The sequence below is a fragment of the Anolis carolinensis genome, chromosome 2 (assembly GCF_035594765.1).
Source record: "Anolis carolinensis isolate JA03-04 chromosome 2, rAnoCar3.1.pri, whole genome shotgun sequence".
In the NCBI taxonomy this organism is placed as follows: domain Eukaryota; kingdom Metazoa; phylum Chordata; class Lepidosauria; order Squamata; family Dactyloidae; genus Anolis; species Anolis carolinensis.
In genome coordinates, this window is record NC_085842.1 from 171107055 (window position 1) to 171127058 (window position 20004).

At 39.2% G+C, this 20004-nt stretch overlaps 1 protein-coding gene across 2 annotated transcripts in view; it reads right to left on the reverse strand.

Annotated features, from left to right (window-relative positions):
* The window catches only part of os9 (OS9 endoplasmic reticulum lectin), a 47088-nt gene extending 36659 nt beyond the window's left edge, over positions 1-10429 (reverse strand). The window contains exon 1 of one of the 2 annotated variants that reach the window (XM_062971081.1): positions 10161-10429. In XM_062971081.1, coding sequence (XP_062827151.1) covers positions 10161-10394 — 234 coding nt within the window. In that variant the 5' untranslated portion in view covers positions 10395-10429. The remainder of the gene's footprint in view (positions 1-10160) is intronic. The other variant, XM_062971080.1, reaches the window with a different exon arrangement.
* Positions 10430-20004: the final 9575 nt, after the last annotated feature.

Consider the following 20004-nt stretch of genomic DNA (forward strand, 5'->3'; position numbering starts at 1 on the left):
CATACTGAACATTTGAATCAAATGCTAGTAAATAATATGAAGAAGAAAAGGAAGAAATCATAATTCAAAAGAAAAAAGCAGCACGTGTAAAACTAAAGCAAATTGGATTTAGACTTCATAAATTGACTGGTTGGGGTGATTAGTACCTCAATTCTGCAGAAAAGGTACATCCAAAGCAGCAGTAGACATGTCCATACTTTAGAAATGCATTTGACTGATCAAATTGGATTAAAACTTGTTCTTGACTTAAAAAGTGGTGCAAAACATAAAGCACTATTTGTTTTTAAATTCAATTTAATTTTATTGATTTATATTACAGTTTTCTCCCAATGTGGAAGCATGTTGGCTTATCCTTCAAGACCAAAGCACCCCTTTACAAACAAAGGTGGCATCATTCCATAACGGAAGAAGCCAATTGATTTAAAGGGAAATCTCTCGCTCCTACAAATGTTTCTTCTTTTTCCTACAAGTGATCTGAAAAAACATTGTAAATATTCAAATGCTGCTACTTCCCAATTTTTCTAGCTATGCAAAACTGTGAATTCACTATTAGAGAAGCAACTTTGTCATCTTGTAAAAGGGCAACCCCTTTGTAACTCAGTTGTCTGTTCTCCAAAGTATGGCCAGAACCCAAGAAGAAAATGAGCAGAAAGAGCCGTTTGGTTTTCTCAGACCTAGGGCGGCTCTTTTCAATCCACAAGGCAGCAAAAGCACCTAAAGCCACCTCAAGTAAATCTTCAATTTCCCCTGGGTCATATAAAGTTTAGATGGTGCAAGCTTCACGTAGGATGATGCAACTCTTGCTGAAGTTGTAAACACAGAGTCATTAAAGTCCACTTGCCAAGGTCAGGCCAAGGATTTCGGGCTTGTGTTGTACATACCTGGCACTGTCCCTGTGTAGGAGGGGCTACTGCTCCCCTGCTTTCATTCCTTCTTTCATTTTCCCTCCTCTCATACCTTTCCCCTTTTATTTTCTCTCCTTTGTTTTCTTTCCTCCCCCCTTCTGTCCCTTACCCCCCTCTTTTTCTTTCTTTCCCTTCTCTTTCCTCCCCCTCCCCTTTCTTCCATCTCCAGCTCTGAGAGGGCCTACCCCAAAATGTCTTCATCGCAACATGGCTATCTTTGTGACTCTTTCCTTCCGTCCTTGCTTCCCCTAATATACATGTAATCTTTCATCTCTAGTGACATCACAGAAAACCACTTCATCCTAGCAAAAGCCTTTATAGTGCAGACAGACAGCTGTATGCACTGACAGAGTTTGATTTTTATATACAGAATAACTTAAGTCCCTGTTGATGCCCAGGTTAGGTAATATGTAGCAATATTTATTAGAAAAAGTCATTGTTTGTTTTTGGATTTTATGAATAGTCTCATCAGAAAATGAATAAGAATATGGGTAAACTGTCAATCCCATTATCTCTAGTCCACCCCTTTCCCAAACTCTGCCAACAGTTAAAGTTGGTCAAGAGGGGTATGTGTGCCATGTTTGGTCCAGATCCATCATCTGTGGGGTTCACAATGGTCTCTGGAAGTGGGTGAACTACAACTCCCAGCGTCTCGGGTCCACCCCCATCCAAACCCCAGTAGTATTTAAGTTGGTTATGAGGGGTCTGTGTGCCAAGTTTGGTCCAGATGCATCATTGGTGGGGTTCATAGTGCACTCTGCAATTTCACCCTGGATGTACCGTGAACTGCAATTCCCATTATCCTGGGTCAACACACATACACATCCTCCCAAATCTGTTGTCATGGAGGAGGGGGTTGTATGCCAACTTTTGTTCAAATCCGTATTTGCAGAAGTCACATGGATCTCTGGATGTGGGAGTCATCTTGGAAAATACATACAAACATATTTTCTCTCTTATATATAGATAAAGATTGTTTGATGAGGGGAAGAATATGGGCTGTGGCAAATGAAGCAGCAGTCAAGCAGTCTTGATGGGAATCTGAAAATGGAAATTAGAACTTGGATGATTGTTGTTGCTCTTTGACTTTTGTCAGACACTGTCAAAGAGACCATGAAAAAATTGAAACAAGTCTGGCAGAATCAAAAATAAAAATAAATACTTTTTTTCTCTGTGTAGTGGATGGATTGGTGAAATAAGAATATTAGGAATGAAGGAGGAAATACAGTAAGATATAGAAATAAATGGTTGAAATAAAGTAAGATCAATTTATAAATTGAAAGGGACAAATGGGGGTATTGTGTGATGAAAGCTGAAATTAAAATAATTGAATGTTAGTCGTATTGGTTGAATTGTTAAGATTAATATTACATGTAATTAGGTATGAATTTTAAAGAGATTTGTCTAAATTTAAAAAGATGACTGGTGACATTTATTCATGTTGATCGTGCTATTCCTGGATGATCCAAGAGAGAAATTTAAGAGCAACCATTCACCTGTTTGAATACCTTTAAAGAATTTAACAGTATGAACAATATATGGATGTTTGTACAGCACTTCCTTTATAATTCCTATGAATTCAAGCATTATGTAATAATCACAAAGTTTTGTAAAGATCCACGAATCTGATGAAGTGGGCTGAGTTAAAAACCTATGCTTTACAGAAGTTAATAGCCATTGATGCCACAAGACTGTTTTTTTTTCCTTACATGGCTGCCCTCCAGGAAACATTATTATGCAATATGCATCATTAAATATAATGGATGTTTATGAGTAACTAGAACACAGTTTCTTTTTTCATAGCTACTGACAAATGAGTTTTAGTCTGATAACCTTCCCATGATTTCTCAGATACTATTGCATGGTTGCCACACTGAAACCCTTGTTTGAAATGTTTATAATTGATTTTTAGTTTGCTTCAAGTGATCAAATCACTGCTATTTTGCATCTCTTTCGCTCACGGACTTCCAGTTCAACCAACCCACTTCATATATAGGGTTACAATCTAATGTACTCTGCACTTTAAAAAAAAGGACAAACTTCATTATACTAATGCAGTTGTGATTTGGCTTTATTAACATTTTTGTGGCATTTTTGATTGTTTCCTGGATTTCAAGATACCAAATTTAGCCATAACAGGGGAGTCTTAAACAAGAGGGAATCTATGGATTTAGGCTGAACTCTTTGGGATTTTCTACCTTCAACAAAGAGCAGTGGCCTCTGCGTGCACTGAAATTCCTTAATACCATATTAATTGATAATATCTCATACAGGATATAGTCCTGTGACTTTACCATCATTACCATTTTTTCTTGTGTACAATTTTCTAACATCACTGCCTGATGATGAAGTCAGGGAAGCTCTAACAACTAGCACAATGTATTCCACACTTTGGGGTCCGCATAATAAAGGGATTGCTGTTTGTGGATTTTATTGTATTTTACTCCACAGCCAATATGTCTAAAAGCATTTTACCATAATACACAGCAATTTTGACACCATTATTATACACCAAGATCACAAAAGTTCCATTTTGATCCATCATGGAAGTAAGCTTGGTCCTGCAGCTATGAGGTACTATACATCTAGAACAGTGGTTCTCAATTTGTGGTTCCCCAGACAGTTTGGCCTTCAACTCCCAGAAATCCTAACAGCCGGCTGGGATTTCTGGGAGTTGTAGGCCAAAACACCTGGGAACTCACAGGTTGAGAACCACAGATCTAGAATGAAGGGAGATGCAAATTAACTACATTGATCTGGCATAAATATATCTATCCCAACTCTCCTGTAAAGGAAGTCAATTATATTCCCAGCTCCACCTGCAGTGAACTAGGTCATTATAATTTCTGGGACATGTTAATAGATAGCAACATGATCAGTTTTATTTTATGAATGCTGATCATTTACCAAGTTAGTTCAGCACTATTCTCGCAAAATCCAATGCAGATCCCCACCCCAATAAAGCTTCAGGAAGATATAACACACTGAGTTTTCAGAAGCTTTTCCCTTAGTAGTGCTTGCCCTAGATCAGTTCTAATATATCTCTGTCAACACAACATTGCCTCTGCTGGAAGCAGACTGATCTATATATAAAGGATAATGAGGAAAAGTGATATGTTGCCAAGTACTATAATGAAGCCAACAACAGCCTGCTGTGACATTTCTTTACAAATCTCATCCTTATTACCCTATGAGAAACACCAGCTTAGCATGCTTCTTATAGCTTCACCATTGTGCACTGCCCCTCAATGAATGAATGCCATAGATAAAAAAATAAGCAAGCTCTGCACTCAGAACGCTTACCATCAAAAACAGATCCAACTGAATCACTCTGACAGAAAGTTTCACTAGCATAGCATATATTATACCAGCAGTATTTCATGTTATGCAAGTAACAATGTAACCAAAAACAGTTTGTTCTTATGCTCGAGAGAAGAATGGAAACTGAAGATGTTTACCCAAGACTATAGATCTGAAAAATGCTTCCAGGACACCAGATCTGGATTTCAAACATTTTACATGTAACATTTATTGCTCTGTTTTCACTACACAATTCTTGATATCAAGTTTTCATTCACTCACACAATGCTACTAGAATATAGTCATACAGCCTGAAAAACTCACATCAACCCACTGGTTTGGCTTTTTCCCATGATTTTACCAAATAAGGTACATGTTCCTTTATTGAAGCCTGTGTTATATTTGCTATTTGAAAATTCCATATACGAAAGGCTGCATTTCTCCACTTGCAGCTTGACATTTTCCGTCCATTATACATGTCTTTCCTTCCACCATAATAATCTATATATATAAAAATGTTCTGACCATTTCTGCCTTAAAGTAAATAGCGAAACTAAACACCCAAAACTCAAGAAACATGGCCACAAAAGATATGGTCATTCCCGCTGTGTTTAGACATCAAAAAAACAAGAAAAATAAAGTTCTAATTAGAGGGAGAGGAATAATAGTTTTTTCCCCATTGTTGCCAGTTAGAAGGCTAAGCTTCACCCACTTTGTCTTCTAGCAACCCACTCAGCCATTTAATGGTACCCGGGGCTGCTTCAATCAGGCCTCTTCCACACTGCCTATAAAATACAGATTATCTGATTTGAACTGGATTACATGGCAGTGTAGACTCAAGGCCCTTCCACACAGATATATTACCCATTTATAACCTTATATTATCTGCTTTGAACTGGATTATCTTGAGTCCACACTGCCATATAATCCACTTCAGTGTGCATTTTATACAGCTGTGTAGAAGGAGCCTCATATAATTACATTATGATTTTACAAATTAAGCACCAAAACATCATGTTATACAACAAAGTTGACAGAAAAAGTAGTTCAATGTGCAGTAATGCTATGTAGTAATTACTGTATTTACGAATTTAGTACTAAAACATCACAATGTATTGAAAACATTGACTACAAAAACATTGACTACTAAAAGGCCGACTGCGTTGGATAATCCAGAACACTGGATAAGCGAATGTTGGATAAGTGAGACTCTACTGTAATATGAAATAATTACTGTGGTATAATAATACAGAACAATATAATCTCTAAAACCAGGACAGTAAATAAAGAGCAACACTCTGAAAGCAAGGAAATTGGGAATTCCAGAAAGGAAACAATCAGGGCCAGCTAACACTTCCCAACAAAGGATTATCCCAGGCAAAAAGCAAACAGGCTTTGAAGCTGCAAGGCCATTAAATGCTAATCAAGGTGGCTAATTGCAGCATTCATACCTGCCACACTGAGACTATTAATTGCTATTCAAACTGGCCAACCAAGGATTCCACAAGGTAGAAAGCAGCCAGGCTTGCAAGCAGCAAGGCTATTCAGTGCTATTCAACCTGGCCAACCAAGATTTCCCCTAGACAGAAAACCCCCAAGCTCTGAGGCCAAGAGGCTACTCCATCCCATTCAACCTGGCCTAGCAAGGATGCCCTATGTAGAAAGTAGCCAGGCTTTTAAGCTGCAAGACTATTCAGTGCAGTTCAAGCTGGCCAAACAAGGATTCCCCTACTAAGGAAGTAGCCAGGCTTCAAAGCGGCTCTTTGATTGAGGGTGCTACTTCATCTACTCCAGAAACAGCCAGGCTTTAAGGCTGCAAGGCTATTCACTGCTATTCCACCTGGCCAACAAATGATTCCCATGAGCCACAGCAACGTGTGGCCGGGCAAAGCTAGTGTATTGTAAATCTGTAGTACAAAAATCTCTATCTCACAAAATATTTCACATAGTTGATCTGACTCAAATCTTATATCCAATCTTATATCTTCTACATCCTTTATACAATAATTTATACCATTTATCACTTCCATCTGTATCAAAGCACAATAATAATCACTGTTTGAGAAGGCAACATCTGCTTCTGGAACAAGGTAGTTAAAAATCTGTTTCTGAAGGTGATAGGGCTGTCAAACTGCACTCAATATGGATCACTGTGGTTTGATTACATAGGATTCAGGCAGAAGTAAATAAATAACACAGAAAGGGAACATGGGTCTCTGCTATATGACATGTAAGTTAGAAAGAATTGACACTTTACATGATGCAAACTAATCTACTGTAGTATAACTCCACTGGTATTACTTTTCTAAGGCCTTAAACAGAGACATTTTCCTTCCAAATAATATCTTAAGATACACTGAGTTTGAACTTGATACCTTCCACATGCAATCTTTGTGAGAGTGAGGATTAAAGTAATGCCTAAACACTGTCGTCTGAAGTAGGGTTTGAAGGAGGGGAAGAAGTGGAAGCAGTGCAATATATCTTTTAGTAATAAAAATCCATACTTGTCCTGCAGAAACCTCCATGTAATCTTTAAAAATCCTCCTCCTTCCATCCCAACTGCCACTATCCTGTCCTTGGAAAGAGAGAAGCAGAGGCCAGATCTGCTAGATTTAATCTCTTCCTCCACTGTCATTCCCCTTTCCTTGTGTTGTCTTATTTAGATAGTAAGCCTAAGGACATGAATTGTTAAATGTACAATTTGTAAACCATTCTGAAAGTCTCTGGGGCTGAAGATAGAGGTAGAAATATTCTAAAGAGATATTACAGTGGACCCTCTGTATCCACAGATCCTGCATCCAAGGATTCTGCCATCCACAGCATCCAACAATCAATCCTTGATTTTGCCATTTTATATAAGGGACACCGCTTTACTACACCATTATATCATGGGACTTAAGCATCCACGGACTTTGATATCCATGGAAAAGCTTGGAACGCAACCCCAGTGGATCCCAAGGGCTGGTTTTATGAAAATATTTTGAATAAGATTACAGGGCTCAAGACTTCCTCCTACTGATACACACTTTCCTCTCAGGCAGTTACTGAGCATATCCTAAGACACAACAATATTCTTGACATCTCCTAAAACCCATGTACTTCCTGTGCAAATGTGGAGTTGGTTTCCAAAAGGTACCAAATCCATCTGAACAATTTTTACAGGAATCGGGAAAAAAACCCATGCTGAGGATATGTATTCTTTTGCTACAAAATGCCATTTTCCAAGCCCTGTACTGAAGTGATTTGATACATTTTGATCCATGCGTAATATTCTCCTCCGAGCCAACAATGTGCTGCCACCTATAACTTATTTACAATTTTGGGGGATCTGGTACCTTTAGGAAACAAACTTCACAATGGATGTTCTCTTCTCAGCCACTTGAAATTTAGAAAGCAGCATCCATAGCACAGACATGGATATTAAACCACACCACAGTTTGATTCAAGTACCACAAAACTCTCCACTGTTCTTGGGGCAATAATAATAATTTTATTTTTTATTCAAGGCAGGTCACAGAACAGGCAAAACACACAAATATTGCAAAAATTCTATAAACACACATATTGACATACACAATAAGATAGACACCCCTTATCTCTGAATCTAAAATAAAGCAGACTCTCAGTTAACTGACACTCAGGGAATAGAATCATAGAATAATGAATAGAATCAGGGCATAGAATCACAGAATAATGGAGTTGGAAGAGACCACATGGGCCATCTAGTCCAATCGCCTGCAATGCAGGAAAAGCGCAAAGTACCCCTGACAGATGGTCATCGAGCCTCTGTTTAAAAGCTTCCAAGGAAAGAGCTTCCACCAGATTCCGAGGCAGAGAGTTTCACTGCTCAACAGCCCTAACAATAAGAAAGTTCTCCCTAATGTTCAGGGGGAATCTTCTTTCCTGTAATTGGAACCCATTGCTCCGAGTTCTAGTTTCCAGGGCAGCATAAAACAAGCCTACTCCCTCTTCCTTATGATGCCCATTCACATATTTCTACATGGCTCTCATGTCTCCCTTCAACCTTCTCTTCTGCAGACTAAACATACCCAGTTCTTTAAGATGCTCCTCACAGGGCATGGGTTAATGCCAGTTAAATGTAGTTTCTGATTGCTTAGCATCACTATTAAAACCTAGCCTAGCTAATACTATATAGCCCATACTATACCATACCATAAACTCTGTACTGACCTATATTGATATGTACAGTAATTAAAAGCAAATGGCAATTACTACACCATTATATATAATGGAACTTGAGCATTCAGGACTTTGATATACACGGAGGAGCCCAGAACCCAACCCCAATGGATACCAAGGCCTCACTCTATATACTTTTCAACGTCACTTTTCAACTGTGCCTCTGAGGGCCCAGATATAGGAGCATGTACTTCTGCAATGCCTGTTTTATAGAGACATTCGAACACATCTCATCATGCCATGGACAACTAAATACCCAGGACGTTCTGGACAATTTTACATAACCTTATTGCTCTCAGATACCATCTCAGCTGTGACGTATAATGTCGCCAAGTTCTGCACGGCTGCAATTAAAATCCGGCAGTTGATGATTGAGAGCCAAAAGAACTAAGTATCATCTATAGAATAGAGTTGGGAAAGCAGATATAGACTACTATTTATAGTTATAGGTTGTTATTTACAGTTATGGGTATTCCCCCCCCCCCCCCCCAGTGCCATCCACTCCCTTTAGACTCCCCCTGGATGATCCTGTGGGTTGAGTTGGGTCTTAATGGTACTGGTATATGATCTTCAGCCTAGATTTTAAATTTTGTCAATGATTCAATTTTATAATGGTTTATATTAATATTGAAGTTTTTAGCCTAGATTTAAAATTTTGTTAATTATTTAGTTTTATAGGAGTTTTATTAATTTTGAAGTATATAACCTCTCGGATTTCATAGGGATGTACGGGACTGGGTGCCCTTGATATGAGCTGGTCATTGACCGTAATAAAAGTTTACATTACATTACATATCAAGGCAGAAAATCCCACATTATCTGAGTGTGGACTCAGTTCAAAGCAGATATTGTGGGATTTTCTGCCTTGATATTCTGAGATATAGAGCTGTGCGGAAGGGCCCTGAGTGTGGTGGAGGCTTTAAAACAAAGGCTGGATGGTAATCTGGCAGGAGTGGATTGATTGTGCTTTTCCTGCATGGCAGGGGGTTAGACTAGGTAGCCCATGTGGTCTTTTCCAACTCTATGACAATTTCAACGTAACACAGTTTTACTATACTGTATTACACAATCAGATTTTTTTAAATTAAAGTATTGTTTCTTCAATTTTTTTGTTGCTGGTTGCCTGAGAGTTCTGGTTGCTTGAATTCCAGTCAACTGGGAGTCTACTGTCCTCCAAAACTTCCAATGGCTGAGGTCCCATCTACACTGCCATATAATCCAGTTCTATGTGGATTTTACACAGCTGTGTGGAAAAGCCTCATATAATCCAGTTCAAAGCAACTGGATTATATGGCAGTGTAGATCCAGTCTGGGATAGTGGCACCTTTCAGCTTTCAGTTCAATGTCCACAAGACTTACTTTGTACCCCCAAATTATTTAAAATGTTGTGTATAACATTACCTTCAGCCTATGGGCATAAAGTGTAAATGAACTTTTGTGTTTAGATTTGGTCCTTTGCATGTATTCCAAAAACTGAAATTCAGGACACTTCTAGGGGTGCATCTGCACTGTAGAACTATTGCAGTTTTGACCCTACATTGAACTGTCCTGGCTCAGTGCCATGGAATCCTGGGAGTTGGGAGTTTGGGGAGGTAACAGCGCTCTTTTAGCAGAGAGGGCTTAAACACCTTGTGAAACTACAAACCCTAGGATTCTATAGCACTGAGCCATGGCTGTTCAAGTGTTGCCAAACTACGTTAATGCTCCAGTGTGGCTGACACTTCCCTCCCTCTCTTCCCCATCCAGGGGGCCTACCTGCCCAGCCAACACTGGCTCGGCCCCGATCTCAATGCCGTATTTCAGCTCGCTGAGCTCCAGCAGGTTCAAGGAGCCCAGCGCCTCTCCGCCGCCCAGCGTCGCCGCCCAGAGCAGCAGCGGGCCCCAAAACCTCGAAAGCAGGCACCGCGCCGCCATCTTCTCCGCACGGCCACCTCCTCCGCCTGTTTCTGCTCTTCCTAGGCAACGGTGACTTCCGCCCTGCCTTCGCATTCTGTTCCTGGAAATAGTATGGTCCCGACGAGATGTCAATTTTCGCGAAGGTCGCTTACCATTGGCTGATTCCAAGGGGCGGGGAGAGTGAGGCTTTTTCGGTGAGGGAAAAACCTGGTAAATCGCGATTGGCTCACTCCGGCGGCCAATCGGAGGAGCGAGCGCTTGCACAAGCCGCGTCTAAAAAAACCTGGTGGAAACCGATTGGCTGAAGCTCAGACAATCGACGCAGCCAATCAGAATGGCAAGCGGCTGCGCGATTGGGAGGTTGAAGAAGGCGAGTGCGCCTATGCTACAGAATTAATGTGGGGCCCTTCCACACAGTCCTATAGCCCAGAATATCAAGGCAGAAAATCCCACAATATCTGTTCTGAACTGGAATATATAGCAGTGCGGACTCAGATAACCCAGGGCCCTTCCACACAGTCCTATAGCCCAGAATATCAAGGCAGAAAATCCCACAGTATCTGTTCTGAACTGGAATATATAGCAGTGCGGACTCAGATAACCCAGGGCCCTTCCACACAGTCCTATAGCCCAGAATATCAAGGCAGAAAATCCCACAGTATCTGTTCTGAACTGGAATATATAGCAGTGCGGACTCAGATAACCCAGGGCCCTTCCACACAGTCATATAACCCAGAATTTCAAGGCAGAAAATCCCACAATATCTGTTCTGAACTGGAATATACGGCAGTGTGGTCTCAGATAACCCAGGGCCCTTCCACACAGTCCTATAACCCAGAATTTCAAGGCAGAAAATCCCACAATATCTGTTTTGAACTGTATTGTCTGAATCCACACTGCCATATATTCCAGCTCAAAGTAGATAATGTGGAATTTTATTCAGCTGTGTGGAAGGCATCATAGTTTGACGCTGTTTGATCTTTAGTGGCTGACTTCTATAACATCATCGATGTTGTAGTTTGGTAAAGCACCAGCCCTCTTTTGGCAAAGAAGGCGAATGACTAATGGGAATTATTTCACCCACTCTCTGGGGCAATAACCTTTTGGAAATAAATGGCAATCATAACCTTATTGAAAAGGAAAAATGATATTGTATCCATTGGCAAATGTGAATCCCCATCAACATGTTATCGTTTATATTATTGTTTATGCTCTTCTATGTACCATGTGTGTACTTAGTATGTTCATATTTTATATTTTAACTATGCTGACTGGGCTCGTCCCCATGTAAGCTGCCCTGAGTCTCTTTGGGAAGATGGAGGCAGGGTACAAAAATAAAATGATTATTATTATATGTGGAAACCACTAGTCAATAAAGCATGACCTTGTTAGAAGTCAACTCTTTGAACAAGTGATATTCCCAAGCACAACGATAAAATATAAAGTCTTCTTTAGTTGAAAATAACATATCTTGTTTACTCATAAACATCTTGTATTAATTCACCATATGTCCTCCACAAATGTCATACTGCCCACCACCCCAGTGAAAGCTTTCATTTGAGGACAATTTCCTTCCAGATTTTATATTTCCTTCACCACAGACATCTTACTTTCTCCATTGGTATGGAATTCGCATGATGCCTCCCACTGCCTCTACTTTTATCCTTTCCTTTTTTTTAAAATAATTTTTATTGTAGATTTTTTAAACAATTATCAACTTAAGGAATAAGAAAAAGGGAGGGGGTTACAGGGTAAGTATGGGGATGGGTAGGGGGTGGTGGTATGGGGAGGGGTCAGTCCATAGGAATAGGTGGGATTTGGGGTAGGAAAGTAGCCCTAGGTGGGATTGGGGGGGGGGGTAGACTTCCGCTCCGCTATCTTCTGTTCGTCTTCTTACTTGGTTTATCTTCTCAACTCTTCTTCTATGTATTCTTCAAAGTAAGACCAGTCCGTTTCTTTCATTATTCCTCCTGTATTTTTTTTTATCAAAAATGTTAGCTTATCCATATTTTTGATGTCCATTACTTTGTCTAGCCACATCTCTCTAGTTGGTATTGCTGAGCTTTTCCAGTGTTTGGCAATTACTAATCTCGCTGCCGTGATTAAATAAGTATAAATTTTATCTAAATTCTCTTTATTTTTTGCTTCTACTTTATTCTCGTTTTCGTGAATGTTATATAATCCCAATAAATAGTGGTCCGGCTTGCATTCCAAATTAATTTTTAAAATTTTCCTACATTCCATGTTAATTGTTGTCCAGAATTTTTTAACTATTTTACAACTCCACCACATGTGAATGTATGACCCAACCTGTTCTCTACATCTCCAGCATTTATTATCTGTATTTTTATACATTAACGCAATTTTTTTAGGCGTCAAGTACCACCTGTGAACTGTTTTAATCCAATTTTCTTTAAGGTCTGTAGCCCGGCAATACTTGATTTTTTTATTTCATATCTCCTCCCACTCATTTATTAGAATTGGTCTATCTAGGTCTCTTGACCATTTTAACATCGATTCTTTTATCACTTCTTTTTCCGTGGCCCACTCCACTAATTTATTATATAAAATGGTTATTACCTTTTTATTTCTTTGTAGTACTATATCCCAAAACTCATTTTTTAGGTTGAATCCCACTTTTTTATCTGTATTAAAGCTCTCTTTTAATTGATAGTAATGAAGCCATGACACGTTCTTATAGTTAATTTGAATTTCTTCTAATTTCTTAATCTCTGGTTGACCTTCCCTTGTATTTGACCAATTTAGGACCTCTTTATAGGTTGGCCAGGAGGACCAACCTAGTTCTCTTCTTTGGTTCGCTTCTAATGGCGAAAACCAGAGTGGTGTCTTTTCATGAAGGAATCTTTTATACTTAATCCATGTTCTTATTAAAGCCGATCTGATAAAATGGTTGCCAAAATTTCTTTCTATTTTGTATTTATCTCGCCACAAATATCCATGCCATCCCCTTCTTAAGTTATAACCTTCTAATGATAAAATTTTCACTTTCTTTAGATTAACCCAATCTCTAATCCATTCCAATGCGCAGGCCTCATGATATAATTTAAGGTCTGGCAGGTCTAACCCACCTCTTGCTTTGGGGGTTGACATCGTCGTTTGTTTAATCCTAGGCTTTTTATTATTCCATATGAACTTGCTCATATCCTTATACCAGTTTTTAAATAATTGATTATTTCTTATTATAGGAATGTTTCTAAACAGGTAGAGCATCTTCAGGAGGACTGTCATTTTAATTGTGGCAATTCTGCCAAGAAGAGATATCCTTAAATTTTTCCATTCCTCCAAATCTTTTTTTATTTCTTTCCATTTTCTTATATAATTAAGCTCCAATAGTCGATTATTCTTTGTTGCAATCCAAATGCCTAAATATTTAATTTTACTGGCTAATTGGAGTCCCGTTTGATTCTTTAATATTTCCTGGTCCTGTTGTGTCATATTCTTTGTCAAAATTGCCGATTTATCTTTATTAATTTTGAATCCAGCTAATTTACCAAATTCTTCAATTTTATTTAGCCAGAACTTAATGTTATCCTTGGGGTTTTCTATTATGCAGATTACGTCGTCCGCAAATGCTCGGACCTTTGTTTCCTGCTTCTCAATTTTTATTCCTACTAACTTTTCATCTTCCCTAATTGATCTCAATAAAATTTCTAGTGCCAGAATAAAAATAAGGGGCGAAAGTGGGCATCCTTGCCTAGCACCTCTATTAATTTCGAAATTTTCAGTTGTTTGCTCATTCACTCTAATTATAGCTTTTTGTTGATTATATATGGCATTTATACTATTTAGAAATTGAGCACCCATATCTAATTCTATTAGTAGTGATTTTACAAAGTCCCAATTCAATTGATCGAAAGCTTTCTCTGCGTCCAGTGCGAGAAAGCCAACTGCTTTTTGATGGTTTTGCTCATAATATTCAATTGCATCAATTATAATTCTAATATTATCTTTTGTACTGCGATTTGGTAGAAAACCAGATTGATCATCTGCAATCCATGTGTTTAAGAAATTTGATAGTCTTTTTGCTAGAATCTTTGTAAAAATTTTGTAATCCGAATTTAATAATGAAATAGGACGGTAATTTTTGACGTCACTATGGTCTTTCCCCTCTTTGTGTATCATTATTATCTCTGCTTCCCTCCAGGTATTTGGAATAATACTTTCTGTTAAAGCCAAGTTCATTATTTTAGCTAGATGTGTGATAATCTCTTCCTGTTCAATTTTATAAAACCCTGATATAAAGCCATCCAGTCCTGGCGCTTTATTTGCTTCTAAGTCCTTTATTGCCAATTTCACTTCTTCAGCCGTTATTTCTCTATTTAAATCAAATCTTTGTTCATCTGTTATCTTTTGCAGTTTTTGCTTACATAAATATTCCACAATTTCCTCTTGTCTAATCTGTTCCTTTTCATACAGTTGCTTATAATAATTTTTGAATTCTTCCTTTATCTCCTCATCAATATACACTATGCGAATTTATTTTTAATACTTGCTGGCTATTTCTTTTTTTCCTTAACATTCTAGCTAACCACTTCCCGGGTTTGTTAGCGTTTTCGAATGTATATTGTTTTGCCCATTTTACCTGATTTGCTATGTTATCTAGTTCGAGATTTTTTTTCCGATTTAATAAAATTCCTAATTGTTGTTTTATTTTGTTATTTCCAGGATTGGCTTTTAGAGCTTTTTCTTTTATTTCTATCTGGCTTTGTATTTGTTTTAAATTCTCATTTCTGATTTTCGATTTTAGCTTCTTTTGCTGGATAAAAAACCCTCTGGCCACCGCTTTATAGGCATCCCATATGATTAATGGGCTGGTCTCCTGTATGTTATTAAATTTGAAATATTCTTTCGTCATTTGTTTAATTTTTGTAATATCCTCTTCTCTTTTAATCAGATTATCATTCAGCCTACTTTTATCCTTTCCTGTTCTTTTCTTTGGCACACAATAAACAGAGGAATTGATCAGCAACTGAACATACTAGAGAGATTTGGAGAGAATTCACCATGATTTATAGGAGTTGTAGGTACTGGGGTGTATAGTTCACAGAAATATAGAAGCACTCTGAACTCCACCAATGACCTGGAACTAACTTGGTACACAGAGTCCCCATGACCAACAAAACAATACTGAAGATCTTTGGAGGGATTTATAGGAGTTGCAGTTCATCTACATACAGAGCACACTTGATGGATCTGGACCAAAGTTGGCATGCATACCTGATATGTCCACATTTGAATACTGTTGGGTTTTGAGGGGAATTGGCCTGAACATGTTGGAGTTGTAGGTACTGGGATTTATAGATCACCTGCAATCAATGAGTTCTCTGAACTCCACCAAAGATGGAATTGGACCAAACTTAGCATATGAGCTCCCATGACCAGCAAAAAATACTGAAGGTCTTTGGGGAAAATTCACCTTGATTTTTTTTTGGGGGGGGGGGGGTTGTAGTTCACCTACATCCAGAGACACCGTGAAACCAAAAAACCGATGGATCTGGACCAAACGTAGCACACATACTTGATATGCTGAATTTGATTACTGGAGGGGTTTGGGGAAAACTGACCTTCTTTTCTGGGAGTTGTAGTTCACTCACAACCAGGGAAACTGTGATCTCCACAGATGATGGACCTGGCCCAAACTTGGCATGAAGAACCCCCATGACTATTTCAACCTAGTGGAGGGGTTTGAGGGGACTGACTCACTATAGTGCGAGTTGTAGTTTACCCTACAGCCAGAGAGCACACTGAACACCACCAATGATGCATCCAGAGCAAACCTGCCCAACATAACAAACTTTAAATATTGATGGCTTTTTTTCAGGGTTAACCTGACATGATGTTAGTTGTAGTTCACCCACAATCTTATGCATTTTGTACCATTAAAAATTGACTTTTTCAAATAACCTGATCAACTCTGGGTACCCAAGCTAGTCATGAAATAAAGAGGACCCCCCCCCCCCCCCAACCAGGAGAACTGGGACAGAAAGGAGCCAGGTTTCTTTGAAATTTATTGCTTCCTGTTTTTTCCTGCTTTGCACAATGTTACATGTAACCCAGCTGTCTGCCTTAGCAACAGTTATGGATTTTCCATATAAGGGAATGGTCTGAATATGCACCTATTATAATGGCTTTTCTTATCATGAAAACATGAAATGAAACTTGTGAGAAATCAAACTTATGAAAGAGATACTGTAAAAGGAAGGACTTCCCTTTGTTCATGGCAGGAGCTTTTTCAAGGCTACTTGACTCCGTTTCTCCAGTTGGAATAAAGACTGTGGGGTTTTTTCACCCAAGGAAGATCTTTTGAGTGATCCTTAAGTTACTACCCTTTTAATAAGTCTTAGTATTTGAAAACTTCTCCAACCAAACAATTTGTACAATTCTTCTATTAAACCAAGCCTACTAATTATCAAAATCCACAGTTAATACGTTATTTTATTTTCTCTGCAAAAAGATTATCCCATATTGACACTTCCATTTCATCCTGCCACCCATCAACAAGGATTCCCAGACATTCAAAGATGTCACCACTGACTGCCTCTTTTAATCTTCATTTTCTCAAATTATCCAGATAGTCCTGAAGATCGTCCCAGTTCGTTCTTTTCATTATCTTGCCTGTATTTTTCTTCAACAAAAAAGTCAATTCGTCCATATCCTTTATTTCTCTTATCTTCTCCACCCACTCCTCAATTGATGGGACTGATTCCTGTTTCCATTCTCTAGCAAAAACAATTCTAGCAGAAGTCACAATATAAGTAAAAAGTTTGTCTTCTTGTTCCGTCAATTGTAAGTCTAAATCTGTAAATCCTAATAGATAATACTCTGGTTTTCTTATAAATGTTATTTTTAAAATCTTTTGTGATTCTTCATGAATCTTCATCCAAAACTTTGTTGCTTCTTTGCAAGTCCACCACATGTGATAGAAGGAGCCAACTTGTTCTTTACATTTCCAGCACTTATCAGAACTGTTTTATACATTTTAGCTAATTGTTTCGGTGTAGTATACCATCTGTGGAACATTTTTATCCAATTCTCTTTCAAATCCATTGCATATGTATATTTTAATTTTTTGTTCCACATTTGTTCCCATTGGACACAGTATTCCAGATGTGGCCTGGCCAAGGCAGAATAAGAGGGGTAGCATGACTTCCCTGGATCTAGACGCCATACCCCTATTTATGCAAGCCAAAATCCCATTGACTTTTTTCACCGCCACATCACATGTTTAACTTGCTGTCCACGAGGACTCCAAGGTCTTTTTCACATGATACAAAATGGGTGATGCCTGGCTTGACAAAAGTCCATGTGAAAAAGATCTTGGAGTTGTCATGGACAACAAGTTCAACATGAGTCAACAGTGTGATGGAAGTCATGGTGCCTTTGTATTCTGCTTTGGTTACACCTCACCTGGAATGCTGTGTCCAATTCTGGGCACAAAAATTCAAGAGAGATATTGGCAAGCTGGAACTTGTCCAAATGGTCAAAGGTCTAGAGACCATGCCCTATGAGGAGTGGCTTTAAATGATGGGGATGTTTAGCCTGCAGAATAGAGGACTGAGAGGAGACATGATCACCATGTTTAAATATTTGAAAGGGTGTCATACAGAAGAGGGAGCAGGTTTGTTTTCTGCTGCCCTGGAAACTAGGACTGGGAGCAATGGGTTCAAATTACAGGAAAGGAGATTCAACCTGAAAATTAGGATGAACTTTTAAACAGAGGCTGGATGGCCATCTGTTAGGGGTGCTTTAATGTGATTTTCCTGCTTCTTGGCAAGGGATTGGACTGGATAGTCCACGAGGTGTCTTCCAACTCTATGATTCAGAGTGTGGTGGAAGCTCCTTCCTTGGAAGCTTTTAAGCAGAGTCTGTATGGCCATCTGTCAGGGATACTTTGATTGTGCCTTTCCTGCATGGCAGGGGGTTGGATTAGATGGTCCATGTGGTCTCTTCCAACTCTGTTATTCTGTGACTCTATGGGGAATACTCTGAATAAAAGATCTCCAAGAAACCAACTCATAGAACATAAACAGTTTGCTATGGATAATTTATCTGGCATTTTGCAGATGAAATTGCTTGGATCCCCTTTGACTTTGACACTATCATTGATATGGATGCAGTGGCTGTAACTTTGATTCTAACTTGTCCAATGATTATGATTGCTTTTCAGTTTGTGCCATCCAAGAATGTAGACAGATTTCTTGAAGAGATATGAACCACCATATGTGTGTTAGAAACTTTGCCTTCTTGGCTTAGTTTAAAAAAGCAAGTAAAGGGAGTGGTCAATGTATTGTTAAAACATGGCAGAATTATAGTGGAGACATGGTGCTGGCCATTGGCCTGTGGGATCCTTCAGACTCACTTTTGTCCTCCATGCTATTTAATAAATACACGAAACATGGGAGGTTGCTTATCGCTTGGGGTTTGGTGTCAACAGTATGCAGATGGCACCCAACTTCTACTACTCCTTTCTATCACAAGTCAAGGAAACTGTTTTGGTCCCAAATTCGTTCCTTTTACGTACAATACCAGGATGAATGTGAACAAATTGAAACTGAATCCAGCCAAGACAAAGCCACTCCTGGTCAGTTAAAATGTAGATCAGGGAATATGGATTCACCTTGTGTTGGATGGAGTTATATTCCCCCTGAAAAGGAAGGTCCACGTCTTGGGCGTACTCCTGGCTTCAACCCTGAACCTGGAAGCTCAGGTTCCAGTGATGGCCAGGAGTGCATTTGTACATTTAATGCTTGCTTGCCAGCTGCACTCACTCCTTCAGATGCCATAGTGACACAGGACTTGCTTACATCCCAGCTGGGCTATTGTGACACGCTCGACATGGGGTTGCCTTTGAAGAATGTTTGGAAACTTCAGCTAGTCCACAAAGCTTCAGCCAGTTTGCTTGTTTGCTACAGGGAAAACCCAACTCCACTGGCTGCTGGACATAATTCAAAGTGCTGGTTTGATATATGGGAAAGTAGAGGAAGAAAATGAAGCCAGTCATTTTCTACTGTTATAGGAAAAGGAAAAGAGAGGGTTGCTGCTACCCACCACAAGGTGGCAGCTTTATATAAAGCTGGCTATTTCTTGACTGCCTGGCTCCAAGGCATTCTGGAAGAAGTGACAGGGGATTTTCCTGGCCATACCTCCCATAGTCTCTTAGTAAAGGTAAAGGTTTTCCCTGACGTTAAGTCCAGTCGTGTCCAACTCTGGGGGTTGGTGCTCATCTCCATTTCTAAGCCAAAGAGCCAGCGTTGTCTGTAGATACCTCCAAGGTCATGTGGCCGATATGACTGCATAGTCTCTTAGCTTTGAAAAATCCAGGGAACCAGGAATCCAAGAAAAAGTCAGCTGCATGTTGAGGAGACTTCTAATGGGAAGGAGGCATTCCTCCTCCTCCTCCACTTCAGGGACCAGGTTGGGAGGAGCCACCTACATTGCTGTCTCTTGCTGTGTTAGGGGAATACCTTCCTCTCTGGTGCACATGGTGGAGCTGAGCAGCTGTCTGTCTGTTCACATTGTACGGGTGGGTGCTTTACTTCTGCTGCGGGCAATGGAACAGTTTGCATCATTTTGATGAAAGGAACATGCATTTTCTCTAACAGGTTATGGTCACTCTGTAATTATTTATGTAAGGATGACCCTGAGATCACTTCTTGATTATTCCATGACTATTGCAATCATA